Here is a 16,991-nt window from a genome sequence, read left to right as displayed (position 1 = left end):
GTCTCTTGTGCAGCCTCAGGACGCTGGTTCTTAAATGAAAATAGGTACTGTTCAGAGAATGTGAATTGACACATTAGGTAACCAGTAGCTTAAGCATCGAGACTTTCAACTCTCCGTTTTGTGTTGATTTAACTCAAGTGTAAACACGTAGAGTTTCTGAAAACAAGAGTATTTAAGGAACTACAAATTTAGATTGTCTGTGATGAAATGTGAACATAATTCAGTGAAATAGCCATCTCAAAATAATTGGTTCGTCTGTCCTTTTTGTTGTTAAAATGGAGAATTTTAAGACTAAAGAAGATCATGCTTTTAAACTCTTTGAGATCTTGGCCAGAAAGTACTGTATAAATGCTAACTTTTTAAAATTAATTATGTTGGAGGCCTATAAAGCAGTGCATTGATTAAAAATCTTCAGTTCATTAAACTTCCCAATGGCAGAGGCCATCTCAGTAATACAAACTGCCGTTTCTAGCAGCAGCAACTGACTGGCATCTGTGTTGTAATCTTTTTAAGATCCCCACCTTTGTTCATAAGACTAGCAGCTGTTGTCTCTTGCCAGGCAGGATTTATTTCCCCTTGACATTGGTCTCAGAGGTGCAGTTGCAACTTTGGTAGCACTTGATTCCAATGAACTTCCTAGAGGTACCTCACCAGTTGTGCAGCATGAGGTTGCTTTTGGTTGTCAGTTGGTTTATTGTTTTTTTGCGGTTTTGGGGGCCTGTTGGTTTTTTGTTTGTTTGTTTGTTTGTTCTTTTTTCTTCTGTTTTTCTGGTTTCCACACATGTTTTTGCAATCTGCATTTTTGAAAGGTCCACAGAGGTGTGGTACAGTCTGGGCAAAACAGCTTCCTCTAGCAATAGTCCCTAGCAATATATCTGATATAATGACATTTTACTGTTTTTATTCACTCCTGGCATTTGCCATGTGGAAGAACAGTACCACTTCATAGATAAATCATGCGCAGTTAACTTTCTTAAAGAAGTAAATCTCCTGAATTTCCTAGTGAAAATGAGAAATGAAAATCTGGAAAAGCACCAGAGAACAGGAATTACTATGGAAAAATGAATGTATAGATTCTTGAAATATAACATGATAAATCTGCATATGTTGTTGACATCATAACTTCAATTTATCCAGACTGACATACAAGGTCACAGAAGAAGTTTGGGCCTTATTATTCCTAGGGGAATTTGTATTTTTTTTTGCTGTGGTGTTTGATTACCTTGCCCTTTTTTATTACCATCTGCACTGCAAGGCTAGTTTTGCTGAGGTTATTTTTTTTTTTTTTTGAGCAATCCCATGATACCCTTAATTCTCTGTTTCCTGTGCTTTTGCTTCATTTGTAATTTTAAGAGATTTTCTATAAGAAATAGGTTTATTCTATATTGTACATCAGTAAATTAGCTAGTTTTTACTATATAACTTTAACCCTTTAATTCTGGAGGACAAATAGAGTTGCTTTGTAAGAAATGAAATAAGGATTTAACTGTTTATCATCCTTTAGTGTGCAGTGAGAAAGATGTCAAAGACTTCTGTATTTTTGATGCACTGTTTTTAGTCCACTGTCATTTTGCCTTGGAGTTTTATTTTGATACTTGATTTTGTCCATGTATTGTAAGCAATTATTTCCAGGTGGCTTCTTCGTGCAACCAATTCACTGCAGTAACTTTGAAAAGAGTTTTCCTTCATTAAAAGCTTCTTCTGAATTGTTGGGAGAACAAAGTGCTGTCCCTAGTGGCTCCTAAAACTTATGGATGCATGCAATGAAATTGCTAATATTATTTTTAATGGAAAAATGTCGGAGTAGTACTTTTAATAGCTTTATGCAAGCATGAACGACTTGAACTACAGAGCTAAATCTCAAGCTCCTTGAGCTGTTCTTCAGCCCTCAAAATACAGTTCATGTAGGTAGGTCTTCAAAACTAAGACACCCCTTCCACGTTCTCGCCCAGCCAAGCCATGATGAAACGCTGAATATAGAAACCTCATTTGTATGGGGTCTCCACGTCTGACAGTGCAGTGAATAATGGCATCACATTTCAAAAGACAAGTTGACTTGCTTTTAAGTCTTTGCAGTCATCTGAAAGCAGAAGTGTTCTGTGTTTTTTTCAAAGCTTTTATTTTAACCCAGAGTAGATTGTGGGGAGCGTTAGGCAGCGTAGCAGCCTGCTTGTGGGGAGGGGAATGCCGAAGAGAAGAGACACCATCCTGTGGATATTTGCTGCCTTGCTGGTGGCCCTGGGCAGGACTCATTTAGTATTAATGCTTTCAAAAATCCTTAGAAATAGCTTGGTTTGTAAGCATGGGACTCATATCAAGAAGCACAGTATCAGTAAGGGTGGTTAGCAGCCCTGTCTTTAGTACCTTCAAGTGTTACCAGTACTCAGAAATGCCAGTTAATCAGCATGCAGACAGGAGATGGGATTTCTTGTCAGTTATGATTGATAGTTTTGTCTGTGGGATTTTCCCACATCTTTCCCATAGCTGTGAAATGGCAGGTCCCTTGAGTATATAAATGACCCAAAGTATGTATGTGATTTCCATAAACCTGGACAGGAAAGGGGCAGCCTGTAGAAAAAAGGCATACTGTGAAGCAGAGGGATAGCTTTGAAGTAGAATGACATTTTTCATTGGTTGTAGAAAACAGTGATAATACCTAATTCCTTATCACTGTCACATGATGCAAATGATTTTGACCATAAGTGCCTAGGTTTTTCAGCCAGTTTCACAAAGAAATTCCAGGAAAGAAACAGTGGGATATGCTTTAACATTTTCCAGATCTGTTTTGAAAAATGCAGATGAGCATCTGTATATCAAAGTAGTGATACACATGAAGTATCTGAAACCAATATATCAGAGATTCTTCTCTTTCCTATAAAAGTAATTTGGCAGCATGCCATTATTATCATGTAAATCTCTTCCTCCTTACTACACAATAACAATATATCCTCGGCCATCATTTTTCCCTCCTGAGGTTGTTGCTGTTATCTGTAATTTCCATAAAGTTTCCATGTTAACAATGCCTACTTCTCTGTGCACTTACATTACTAGTCAGTGCACACTTCCCGAAAACAAAATATCTCACGTAAATGTTTTGAGCATGCCCGTTCCATGCTTTTTTGAATTAATACAGCTAAGACATGTTTTAGCAGAGGCTGAAGTATCACATTTAGATTTGCTAATCTACTCTACCTTTGCCAATTTTTTCTTTATGTTGTGCAGAATGCTCATATTTGGCAAGATATTTCACTGCTTGGGTTTTTGTCTTAAGTATTATCAAACTTGTGTTATAGATTGTATACATTACTGGAAATATGAAATATTTCTAGCATGATTTATTGAGTTATGTTATTAAATGGAAAATGCGTACATAGATCAGAGGTCATCTCTGCTCAAGTATTTAATGTATGGTAGAAAAAAGAGGTTATTCAGAAAATCGTGGGTGGCTTGGTGTGTTTTTTTATTATGTTTTTTTGTTTGGCTGTTTTTTTGGTGGTGGTTGCGCCCCCCACCCCCCCTTCATTCTTCCGTGTCATCAGTCACTGAAGTATATCAAATGCTAATATCTACGTTTCCATCCATGCCTGTCTAGAGTATTCAATCATTTTCTGTTATGCCACCTTTCTAAGGAAAGGATACACACCATCTTATTTGGTTTTGGCAGATGTCTTCCATTTGCCTTGTCATATGTCAAGACTGGGTATGATAGAATTGATTTTCCTCCATTAAGAATTTAATTTTTTTCAATTACGTTTTCATCTTTCTGGAGGCTGCTTTGATTATAAAGACTGGGCATGGACCCGTGTGGAACCGGCTCCAGGAAACTAGTGATAGCCCATCTGTATCGTAGCTGTATGTGCATTAAGAGCATGCTGCTTCCTTCCATCATGAGGTGGTTTACAGATGGGGAGCTGGGACCGCCTGTGTGTTGGCCATCACAGCTGATCTGGCGATGTGGTATGTTAATATATCGGATATGTTAATACGTTACAGATTTAGAAGTAGTGACGAATTTGTGCTTCTACCTCCCTGCCAGAAGCAGTATTTCTTTTTTGTGGGCTCTGTTGTTTGGCTGTTCTCTGAGCTGGACTTGGGTTAAAATGAATGTTGTTTGGGAGAAAAGAGGTTGATTTTTCCAGATGATTTGCTTGAGAGGGTAGCTGAACAAATCATTGTACAGACACTGCTGAAGGGAGGGTGCCTACTTGTTAGGGACAAGAAGGAGCTCAGAGTGGAAATGATTAATCTGCTGCCAGGGGAATAATTGCATGGACTTGAGCCCTTGTCCAGTACTCCTGAGGTGAAAGGCTTCTTCCTCTGTAAAGAATCTGCAGAAAGTGCTAGTCCTAAGCGTCAGTGCTGTTTTTGTGTTAATGTCTCAGGAAATATTAATGTTGGTAAAGATTGCGGTGATGGTGCTTATAAAAATATACTTGAGGTTTCAATGCATACCGGTTTACTTATCCTGCTTGGTTTGGAAAGCATTTAGTAATTAAGTTAAAATAATTAAATCGGATATTATGAGCACAGGATAGATTTCAAGCATTCTTTTTTCCCCTCGAGGTTATAAAATATTATTCTTGCATTAGCATCTAGAAGACTGTTGAGCAGAGATTCTGGGTAAGTTAAAACTAAAAGTTCAGCTAAGGTAGAGTAAGAAGACTTGGCATCTTGTCATAGACAGTGCACAACGAGCTTCTGACTGGTGGCTTGGCATCCACATTCTTTTCAATATGATAATTTTAGAAAATTTAATTCAAAGTGCAACATCACATGATTCTGTAATTATCTATCTAACATAAAGCATTTCAAAATGATGTTTGAAAATCAGTGGCACCATGTCCATGATGGGTGTGGAGTATTACAAGGAACTGCTTATCCGATTTTACTGTGTCATCTGAATATTAACTCTTGCATAGAATAGCTCAGAAAAGGCAGTCGAGCTTAGTAGAAGGTGCCTTCATTCGGATAAGATGTTATCTGCCCCTCCACTTGGGGATATGTGGCTTTAGGGAAATATTAACACCTTGGAAAACCAGCAATGCCCTTAATGCAGAAAGGCCGGTTGTCATTTCCATTCCAGCTGCGAAAAACATCTCGGGGTGAGGGAGTTAGCTGGCCCCCGTGCATCCCGGGAGTGCCCGAGCCTTGTATTGCCCAAGTCTTCCTGTGCTAGCCTGTAGAAACCTACACGGGTTATGCTCTGAACAGATCATGTGCATCTCTTGAAAACCCATCTCCATTTGGCTTTTCAAACATTTTCTGCTTCAACTGCTTCAAACATGCTGTTGGGAACTGCTGGAACTTTGAACTGGTTAAAACTGAAATAAAACATTGAATGAGATGCATACAGAATCTTCCTTTCTTCTCTCCACAAGTATTTGTTTAGCCTTTATACTTCAGCTTTTTACTTTCTTCGAGTTGATATTGCAGTCTATATGGTGATTATTTCTCACAGTTCAACTTCATCATTGCTGCTGACTTAGGGCCTTACTGTAGTTAATATATTCATGCACAGAGTATTTCCTTTCTTTTTTTTTTTTTTTGGGGGGTTTCCTTTTTCTTAAACTTTTTGCCATAATTACAGTAAATGATTTCTTTGATTGCATGTTGAGAGGGCAGAAATGCTGTGCCAGCAGCCTTTTTTTATTCTTTGCTGCTGCTACTGTTCTCTTGCTGGTTCCCGAGTGTAATAAGATCTATGCACTCTACTAATTTTTGTGCATACTTAGCTGCAATTGCAACCTTTAGTAATTATTATTTAATTAACTCCAAACTATTGCCTGAACAATGCAAAATTTAAAAATGTAAAAAAGAAAGAAAAAAGGACAAAACAAGGTATTTTTTATATTTCAAATCCATATGCATTATTTATTAGAGTTTTTATACGAGGCATTAATAGGATGGTGACATTAAACAGTGTGCATAATTGGAGAAGTATCAGAGGTATATAGTAACAGAGAGTTTGGCGTTTAGCTGGGAATCAGATTTGTTTTCATAATCTGTAGTGAGAATTTCTTAAAGCCTTGAAGATGACCCTTTTAAAATATTGAAATTTTAATTGTGCTTTAGCTAATCTAGGTGTTTTCAGTTAGGAGAAGTTGACTAAATATTATTTTTTTAATAAACACACTGCCTAATTCTGGTGGAAAAAAGTGTATATATTTGGAGATTTACTTATAGATCAGTAGGTCTGTGCTGTGAATGTGAAAATAATCAGTAAATGTTTGTGACCAAATACTTGTCTGAAGGCAATACAAAGACTGGCTTTTAATAAATAAAAGTTCCTGGGTTTGCTTTTGTAGTGGATGGCTGTATACACAGAGCTGCTGGACCCTGCTTAGTTGCTGAATGCCGCAACCTGAGTGGCTGTGAGACTGGACAAGCAAAAATTACGTGTGGATATGACCTACCTGCAAAATGTAAGTCAACCCTTTCTCAGCGTTTTCTTTTTGTTTTAAGCACATCGAGCTGGTATGTGTGCTTTATTTCCCTGTAGTCTAATTCAATGAGGTATTCATTTTACAAAATTAGCAGTGGGACTTAATTAAGCATGTTCTGTAATAATGTCTTCCCCTCAAAGCAATTCAGGCTTTTCTAAATGATTTTTTAACCTATGTTATCTGATGAAAACATACGTATCTCTAAAATACAGAGCATCCTTCATGTTTATTTTTTGCAAGCTAAAACATATACTTTCATATGCATAATAAAGGATTGGAAATGCTTTATGAAGTATGAATAAAATATACATTATCATATTCAAGTTCCACAGAGACAGTTTTTGGAAATGTTGCGTATTTCATATTCTTCATGCAGATTCCTTGATTGTGAATACTTTGAGAGCTGAGGAGATCAAAGTGATGTATTGTGTTTTCAGCTGCTACGTAGAGGCTGATTGGCAATTACTGTGAAGGCATCTGTCACACTTTAGCTTTCGACAGTGCAGCTCAGTGCTGGAAAGTTTTTGCACTTTGAAATTGGAATTGTCAAAATTCCCATCCTATTTAAAAAAGGAAGATGGCTATTTGACCTTGTTGTGTAGATATTGAGCTTGTCTTGGAAAAAACTAACATGTTGACAGCACGTTGGTAGGCCAGTCTATTATGTAAGAATAAAATGTAGGAAATCTCTGCAAGTTAGGATCTTACAGAATAGCATATGAAGGTATGATGATACAGATACCAAGAAAGCTTTAGGAACAGCACATAACTAGAATTGAAGATCTCTTTTCTTATATGCAGTCTGCACTAGGAACATGGCTCATTCAAAAACATTTAGATCTTATCTCTTAATTTATTCTACACATTTTTTCCTGCAAAATCAAATGCTTACTGCAGTAGTAGGTATATTTTTAGGTTCCTGTGGCCATTAATGCCTTACGTAAAGAAGAAAATTGTGTTCCCAGTCATTTGCTGGAACCTTCTACGATAATGATGAGATCTGCCAATTATTTCCTTGACAATAATAATTGCTATATATGGGAAAACTTTGCTGTATTTTATACATAGTTTTACCACATGTTAATGATTATTTATGAAAGGTTAATTTGACTAGAGTTCAGGGAAATAGTTGAGGAAGATTTAACGTGGTAGTTATGTTGGGTTTGTATGTGGTCGAATTCTTCACCAGATTCCTGTAAAACAGATGGGCTTGTTAGTTAACACATTGTAATTGACTCTACTGGGGATTTTTGATGTTTAATTCTTCCTCTTTTAAAAAAAAAGTAATCTTGGGAGGTACAGAAAAGCTGCTCATCCATAGGTGCATAATTCCGTATATTTTAATAAGAGAAATTAAATACAAGTTACCAAGGCGAAGAGCACTGAATGGTGTTTGAAAGAGAAGACAAAGAAGTCTGATGTCTGAGATGTCACCTTCCTTTAAATTTTATAGGAGTTTTCTTAAGTTAGGTTTGTAGAGTGGGATCCTCTTTGAAGATTATAGGAAAATTTTTTGTTTTGTTCTTTATGTAGAAATAATAAACAAAACAATGAGAAAACCCATTATCACTTGCAGTTGGAAATAAAACCTGTAACCAGACATAGAGAAAAGTCAATATTCTGCTTAATCAATATTTTCAGAAACTGAAATTGCATCATAGACACATCTATTTGTATTTGATCATGCATCAACATGAGAGGTGGAAAGGATACATTAACTGACAAATGGGCACAGGGAGGGAAATAAACACTTTGTGTGCAGTGGCTGAGAATTAGATCATAGAATCCTAGAATGGTTTGGGTTGGAAGGGACCTTACAGACCATCCAGTGCCCCCCCCTGCCCCGGGCAGGGCCCCCTTCCCCCAGCCCAGGGGGCTCCCAGCCCCGTCCAACCTGGCCTGGAACCCTTCCAGGGAGGGGGCACCCACAGCTGCTCTGGGCACCCTGGGCCAGCGCCTCACCCCCCGCACAGGGAAGGATTTCTGCCTTAGATCTCACCCAAATCCACCCTCTTTCAGTTTAAAACAGTTACCCCTCATCTTGATACTCTTGATTTCTTAGATTTTTTTCCTTAATACATATTTGTGTTCACCAGCTGTTGTTTTCTTTTACTTTTCCCTTTAGAAGCTTTTGGTTGTAGGCTCATTAAATTATTGTATCTTTTAGACCATTCATCTGAAAGCGATGAAACAATCAAGACTCTGTTTTCATATTTCAAAGAGCTATAGAGCCACTGGATATCTTCTTTCACTCTGTGTCACTTTGTCATAATAGTATGCCAATTTAACTGTGGAAACTATTTCACATTTGATTTTTGTGATGAGAGCAGCAACGTGACGGGAGGTCTGGACATCCCCATCCAGATCCACTGTGATGCAATTTTGTGTGTCAGCAATTTGTTGAAGGTTATAGGTGGATGGATAACCGCCAGCTTTCACAGTGAGTTTGCGTTTCATGTATCTATTTGTATGTAGGAGACCAACCACAATAATCCATTAACAATTTGAGTAGTGCAATGATTATTTGATTGTCTCTGGTCCTCTCGTGATTGTAGTTGGATGAATAATGATAGTAAAAGTGAAATGCACTTTGCAACATGATGAATTGTTATATTTTTGTTATTTAACAGAATTTTAAACATTACAATCGTATTTCCTACCTCTGGGATTTTCCCATCTCTAGTTCTTGATCCTGAAATGCTTTGCTTGGAAGCAGTTTGCTGAAATCAGCAAAGCTGCTCTGGGATGGAGCAGCCTGCATGTGTGCTCTATGGTGCAGGATTTGGGCTTAAGCAGAGGGCTCCATGTTAAAGAAGATTTAGTATTCAAAGATCATGCGGCACATTGCTTTGTCTTGTAGACAACTAGGAGAAAGTTGGAATGAAATTGGTCATTTGAAGGGAAGGTATGCTTTGTTAGGAAGCTGGTAGTTGGTAAATAAAAAACACTCTGGACAATCTCTTTTACGATCTATTGTATTTTTATTGAATACTTTGCTGTATTTACTTAGGTTAAATAAGAACTGGTTTGATAAATAATTCCTTCAGAAAGGAAAAATTGAAAAATAATGTCTGATTGAAAAATGCAAAGATTTAGGGTATAGACTAGCTTTCTGTGATTTGTTCTTGTTGCATCCGAGTCAGAGATCAGTTTGTGAAATACACAAGTAACAGTAAATGTTCAGGGAGAGAATACATAAAATAGTTCAGTCTTTTCCTTATCCTTTTATCCTCACAGTGTGAACAGGCCAAGATTAACATGTCTGTAGCCTAGAGATGTTGCTTTATGAACTTTTCAAGATACATACTTTTGAATGCCAAAAAATAGGCTGTATGAAAATAGCAGTGAAATCAAATTGAGTTTTCTAATTACCAGTTAATGTAACGTTCAGTACAGTTTTACAGAAGTGAGTGTAATCACCATCTGCCTTCTCTGCTGCAAAAGCCTACACAAAGCCCCCCCCAAATGCCAACTGAGTTATTTGCTGCATACATAATTTGGTTGATGTCATCTATTGTTGTTTTTTCAGCAAACACCTATGCACCCAAGTTTTCGTAGTGATTCAGAGGGCTGAAAAAGGCAGTTCTTTTTGCTCTGAGATATTTTCCTTTAATGCTCTCCTAGCCGATCATCAATTACTTAACTTCTGTATTTCATATTGTTGTTCCTTTTAAAGAAAAGTTCACTCTAAATATTGTACAACTGGTCTTCAAACATTGAGCAGTACTCCGATACCATCATGCTTTAAATAACAGATGAACAGTATCTGTTTAAAGCTCTACAAATGCTTGTTTTCTTTCTCATTTGATTAATAGTCTCACTTGGCTCTACTGGCAGAAAATGGTCTGAATGTAAATTGTGTTTATGGCTGGAACCAAGGGTTCATAACAGCCTCGTGACTTGTTATCTGCTTGCAGAGGTTCACTATAAAAAAAAAGATCCTGTCAGAACACATTAGAAAATACAGTTCCGTTCTGCAAGGAATTTAACGGGCTTACAACCCATTGAAGGCAAGGTGACATCCTACACAGGTAGGTGGTATCCTGACCTTGGCAGGAAACGACCCCCAAACTAACTTTTTTCTATTGTTAATATGTCTAGTAATAACTTCTTTCTTTTTCTGAAAAAGTGTTTGATAATAAAACCTCTAAACCTAGGAAAATAAAATCTTACAGCCTCTAATATGGGATAGAGCCAACCATCGGTAAATTAAATGTGAAAGGTGGACTTTCAGTGGAGGTACCTTGCCGGAAATGCTAGGCAGTTTCTAATACATTGTTTTATGTTGTTAATAAGCTATAATATTTAGAATAATTTTTTCTGTTTGCTTGATATTTTTAGTACTTTAAACAATGTCCTTTAGGAAATACCATATATATCATAGACTTCTGGTCGAAAGTCACTCTGTAGATCAGTCTGGAGTAATAATGTGAATGTGCTCTCAAAGACAGTTCCTGCTGTGAAATAAGTAGTTAGGAGGAGTGCTAGTATTAAACACAGTTGGAGAAATCAGCCTTTAAATTTGTTTAATCAGATTAAAAAGTGGAGATTAAAAAGTAGAGATTAAAAAGTGTGCTTCTATTATATAGACATAATTTGCAAAATATGAATATTTGGATGGTATTATTTTAAAGTAAGGCTGTAAGTGTAGTGATTTTAAATCTCTCTTTATTTTCTTGGAGATCGCTTACAGAGCTGTAATTAAAAGGTTGATAATGCAGAAACAGAACTCCAAAGCTACTCTAGTACTCATGAACTGATCAGCTGGAAAAATGGGACGTAATATTCAAGCATATTATCTGAATTTCCAGGATTCTGCGAAGAACTTTGTTGGTTTAGGTACTTTTAAAACCTTGTTTGATACAATAATACATAATTTTTTTTTTTCAAATTATTCTAAAGTTCTGACGTGCAAGAGTCGGAGAGGTGCTTTCTTCTGCATGGTTCTGATGTGCAGAAGAACATCATCTTTGCATGACTGTTTTTGGTTTGGTACCTCCCTATTTGTTCTGGGAAGAGGTAAGTCTGGGAATCGAAAAGGAAGGTGTTAAAATTGAGCAATATGCGGACAAGAGAATGTTGCTTAGAGAAAGCTAACTTGGCTACTAACTCCCAGCTGGTCAAGGTCCTTGATTTTCTCCCACAATTAATTTTAAATAGTTAAGTGTGCCACCAGATTGATAATTAGACGGAAGTTTGATGAAATTACAGGTGAAGAAGGCTGCTGATAAACATAGGATGACTCCAAGATTAATATAATTGAAACTTTATAAATGTTATGATGGTTTTCCAGGAGGGATGTCTTTACACTCTTTGTCTTAGGTGAGTAGCATCACATTATTGTCAGCATTGTGCCCAAACTGCATGACACCTATTGGAAAAAAAGATACAGTTGGAAAAAGCTTTAGATAGGTATTTCCTGAAACAGTGCTGAGCTGCAGCAGCTATTTGCTATCCCTTTTTTGTATTTTTTAATCTTTATCATTGCTTAAATATTTAAAACTAAATTTAAAATGGAGCAAAGCAAGTTAATATTAATCAAAAGTCCAAATCCCTTGTTCTTGTGCAATATTGTTGTTGTTTAGATTTCTTTGGGATATTTTTTATGGTTGACAAAGCCACTTACTACGTATTTGTGTGTTTGTTTCCTGAGTTGTGTCTAGGTTTCAGAGGATTTTTTATAAGCTCAATTTATGTATTTTATGACCATTTTGAAAATAAGTGCAGTGATGTCTTTATTGTGTTTTAATTTGGTCTAATTGGCTCCAGTCATCTTAATGGCCTGCTGTATTCACCATTAACAATAGCATGCATCGCATATGCTGTAAATGTGTTGGAAAGGATATATTAATGATTACTCCTTTGGTCCTAAAACCTGCTTAGATTTTAGAGAGGGTTTTATGGTATATTGTAAAGCTTTATGGCTTGTCTCTACCTTCTGTACAACCTCCCCCCCCCCCCCACCCCGGCCCACCATGCACACACAAAGGGAGAAGTTAGGACTCGTGGGGAATGTTTGGGAATGCATTTATCAACTTCAATTAAACAAGTTCAAACATCTCGTTCTCTTCCAAGTCTGCTCAGGGCCTGTCATCAGTTCGGGTAGAAAAGGGACAGGTGCTGTAGCTACCAGTTGAAATGTGTGGTTACGAATCCGCAGGAATCTTCCAGCGTGAGAGTATATGGTCTTTGCCCTTGGATGTGAGCCTGGTTCATACACATTTTTTAATGGATAGCTTCTTTAAAATTTAATTGGTGAATGGACCAGAGTGCACGTTTGTCAGTGCGCTGTGTGGCGTCGCGCTGTGCTTAACTTGCGGCATGCACTGCTGGAAACCCTCACTTCAGATCAGATTGTTCAGTTGATAGCTGTGTGCGCTGTGGCTAAAGGAAATGTCTTACTGCCGATCCTCACTGCGAAATCTAAATCCTCCTCTTCTGGGCATCACTTGCTATGATCTGGACATTGAACGCTGAACTCCAGGATAGGAGTGGGTGCAGACAAAGTTGACGGACGGACTGAACCGTTTGCTCAGTAATCGGGTTCACCACTGGCTTATAACCCGTGTGTTAATGCCGTGTGATGTCAGGCGGCAGAGACTTGATGCCACGAATTTCTCACCCTGGCCTTCTTCCTGTAACTCTGGGCATCTACAACTTCTGCCTAGGTCTAATTATCAGTGTTACTGAAAGCAGTTACAAACAGAGTTTGCTGTGTAGAGTGGCGGTGATGGCAGCCCCTGCTGTTTGATACTGCAGATCCCTGGCATCAGTGTTCAGCATACTGGGGTTCACTCTCTGGACACCCCCTTGGTGAAACAGAGAGTAAATTACAAGGTGTAAACGCTTTTCTAATGCTAAATTTATGTGTAAGGTGCTATTTAAAATGTCTCCTAATTTTGTGGAAAGTAATTTTCACTGGCACATGCCTTTCCACACTGGTGGCATGTAGTCATTCCTCAGGCGTGTTGGCACCAGCAAAGGGTGTTGTGCCCCTTAAGGCTAATATATTTTATTTCCTCCGTTCTTGGATATAGTTGGTCCTTTTTACTCAAATAATAATCATCGTAAAAAAAAAGTCTAATGAGTAGCAAAAAAATAAATAAAATTCTGATTGCTACAGTCAGCTGACAAGGAGAAGGGGCCATAATGGGTTATAATGGAGATGTTTATGCTCCTTTAACTGCAGCAGTTGCTGCTGCTCTCATTCTAATACGTTCCCTCAGTAGCCAAAGCCTACACTGAGTACCTGAAAAATTAATCTTTGATGCATGAGATTTTGTCTGCCTGAATTTTGCTTGTCTCATTTGAAACGGTGATAGAAATTGCTTACTGTAGTAAAACACAACATTAACCTCATAGTGTGTTGGCATTTTGTGATTTATGCTGGTTTAGTCTCTGAAAAATATGCACCCTGTCTCCCAAACCTGGATTTAGCTTATAAAGTAGTTGGCACAGGCTTGGGGCTTGAATTAGAACACTAACTGCTGATCCTCTATCTCCCTAGGGTAGGAAAAATGTTTAAAATTGTAGCCGCTCAGAGGTCATTAATTTCATATCATTTCTTCAGATTAATAGTAATTATATTATTGTAGCTTGAATGTTTTAAAAACAGTACAGCCTAATTTTCTTTCTTGCAAGCAAAGTATAGGATTTCTTTTTGTGCAGAATCTGCATATTCCTCAGCGAAAAATGTGGCAAATTATTTGCAAATGGAATTGATCAGATGATAGGTAATAGATAAAGACATAGCTATTTTCATTCAACTGTTTGGAAATAAAGCAAAAATAATAATATGGATGTGAAGGGTGCTGTGATTTTTTTTTGAGTTATCCTTCCTTTGTCCCCAAACCTTGCTGTTTACTTGAAGTTAGAAGCTGCTGATTTTATCTTTATTTTTTCTGAATATATTTTGAAAGAATCTTACAGGTGGAAAGTGGGACTGTTTCAAGAGGAGTTCTCTACCTGTAATCTAGTTCCTTTAGACCAGTCTAACGTGGATAGGATGGGAAGGTTATGTAAAATAGTTTTTAAAAGGTCTTTGTTTCACCAAGCAGAGGAATCTTGAGGCTGTTTCACGTAAACTAAGTGCACAGACTAAAGCATGGGTTTTTGGTGAAAGCTGAGGACAAACATTTGAAACATTTCTCCTCAGGAAGAAGACATCAGGTGTGAGACTGCAGGGCATAAATAATGTTTTAATTGCTGAAGGAAAGCATCTAAATACTGATTAACCAGATAATAATAAAACCCCATAAATTGGTATTGTTTTATATGCCAAAGATGCTGTTTCACTACCAATGAAAAGATGCCATCATCCGGGATGTTTTGCCTTCAAGTATGAGGATCAAAATTACATGGATTTTTGTTGTTGTTGTGCAGCTCGCGAAATTTACGAGAAATTAGTTCCCCATTTTTTTTAGATTTCTTATAGCATCTCCCTCTTCTTAACATTGTCTTCACACAGATTTTTTTTTTTTCTAAGTTTTGTTTGAAATATTTTGTACAAGGCGAAGAAGATCAATTAGATTTTATTTTTATTTTTTCATTTCTTTTTGGAATTCTCACATTCTTTCCTTCCTTTTTTGGTATTTGCGAGTTTTTGATGATTATGAAGATTCTTGAGTTATCATCAGTGCTCTAGTACCTTTCTACAAAAAAAAAAAAAAAAAAAGGAAAACCAAGTGATGGAGGGGATACATTTGCATTACTATATATCTGTAGCTATACATCTATTTATCTAGATGTGTGTTTATATTTTCTCTGTGCATGCTAGTCAATGTTGCGGATTCTTTACACCATTGCATGACTTGCAAATGTTCTACCACTTATTCTCTTCTGGATAGATGGCAATATCTCTTAAGTTAATTAGCTGATTAAACAAAACAGGTTCTGGATGTCACTGATTTTGGGCGATTTTCAGAATACTCGGAGTAGAAATGTTAGTTTTCAGTGGTTGCAGCACAGGGCTCTTAGCTTGCAGGATTAGGACTGAAGTTTCGCTGTTGGGAATAGAGAGGAACTTTGAAATACATCATTTACAGGGCACATCAGTCACTCTGATCTGGGCTTTATACCTTTCTGGATGTCTTTGAATATTAACAAAAAACCAAACCGTAACAAAAAAAGACCCAGCGGTACTCCAAGTGACTGATAATAGTTCTAGGACCAGGTTTAGGAGGAAAGTGTATTCATGCAAGATACAGTACTTTCAGTGTAAACTCTTTGATAGCTGTTTCTGCCCACATGCTGGTTTGTAGGTGAGTATAATTTGTATAATATAATTTACGCAGTAAGAAGCCAGAAGAAAGTGTTAATTAAACAAGTGTCACCATCTTTGAATTACATCTTACATACTCTTTCTTAGCTATTTGTCATGTTACAAATCTCTCTTCTGACTCCTTGGGAAAGTGAGTTATACTGAATTCCCTTTAACCTCAGACACAGTAGTCTAAATTCTTATATATTCTAGTGATGTATCAGAGAGATGGACAGAGAACTATCCAACCATTTGAATGTTTCCGTGTGGCAAAAAAAGAACGTGTTTGATACATCACAGCACACTTCTAAGTATGCTTTCTATTTAGTCTTCAATAAAAATAGTTGGTAGCTTTCCAAGGCTTTTCCAGGATTATAAATAAATAAATACATAAATGAGAAATGCTTTGCAACACCAAAAATAACTGCTTTGGTATCTAATTATATGTATGTCTGTCTGGATCACATTTATTTTTTTGCAACTTCCCTACTACGCTTTCAGTATAATTTTATACAGTGTTTGCATTAGAATGAAAACATGTGGGTTGGTTTTGAGAAAGTAAGATTACAGTAAGAATATTGTTTAATATCTCGTAGCCCACATGGACTATAAACAGCAGGTCATCAAGAATGTAAACTGTTTAAAGTACCCATGAACACAAAGGAGGAAACAGTTTCTTGTTGAAGCTTTTTGTTTTAACAGCCACATTATTCATTTTTAATTCTCCAGTAAAACTGGGGAAACTCTGCACATATTATATGTGAAGCAGAGAGAGGGAAAAAGCCTTGAGACTTTGAAAGGTGTCATGGATAGCAAAATAATGTCATATAATACACTCTGAAAGCCTGCAGTTTTGAAAATCACAATTCATTCAAGTAAAAGATTGCATTTGTGTCAGGTGTAATCCTGTCAGAGGTGTAATCTTGTTTAAAACGACTTTTTTGTTTTCCCAAAATGGAGCAGAAATGTTTCCAGGGAAGACTGTTCATTTAAAATTAATTTGTTGTAATACAGCCCTATTCATGAGAAGCTGAAAGTGAAGTTAACACAAAATTGACTGGGGAGCCATGAATATTGTTGGATTTCTTTCAGTTTAGATACTTGAACGCAAACAAAGATGCAAACCAAGTGATTTTAAATCAGAATCTTACACTTGGCAATGAAAGACAACTTCAGAAATTGGGTTTTGGCTTTCAATGATTGGCCACAATTTAAGAATAAAACCGCCTCCCCATCAATGCCAAGATCCCTCCTTATTGCATGGTTGTTGAAGGACATAAAAACTCCCC

The 16,991-nt window shown here is 37.0% G+C and overlaps 1 protein-coding gene across 2 annotated transcripts in view; it reads left to right on the top strand.

The window, feature by feature from the left end:
- Window positions 1-16,991, top strand: part of MACROD2 (mono-ADP ribosylhydrolase 2) — a 902,990-nt gene that overhangs the window by 265,375 nt on the left and 620,624 nt on the right. For both annotated transcript variants that reach the window (XM_032994762.2, XM_032994761.2), the window contains exon 5: window positions 6,306-6,422. In XM_032994762.2, coding sequence (XP_032850653.2) covers window positions 6,306-6,422 — 117 coding nt within the window. The remainder of the gene's footprint in view (window positions 1-6,305; window positions 6,423-16,991) is intronic.

The sequence above is a fragment of the Tyto alba genome, unplaced genomic scaffold (assembly GCF_018691265.1).
Source record: "Tyto alba isolate M040663 unplaced genomic scaffold, T.alba_DEE_v4.0 Super-Scaffold_16, whole genome shotgun sequence".
NCBI classification, from domain to species: Eukaryota; Metazoa; Chordata; class Aves; order Strigiformes; family Tytonidae; genus Tyto; species Tyto alba.
This window is presented reverse-complemented; position numbering and strand designations above follow the sequence as displayed.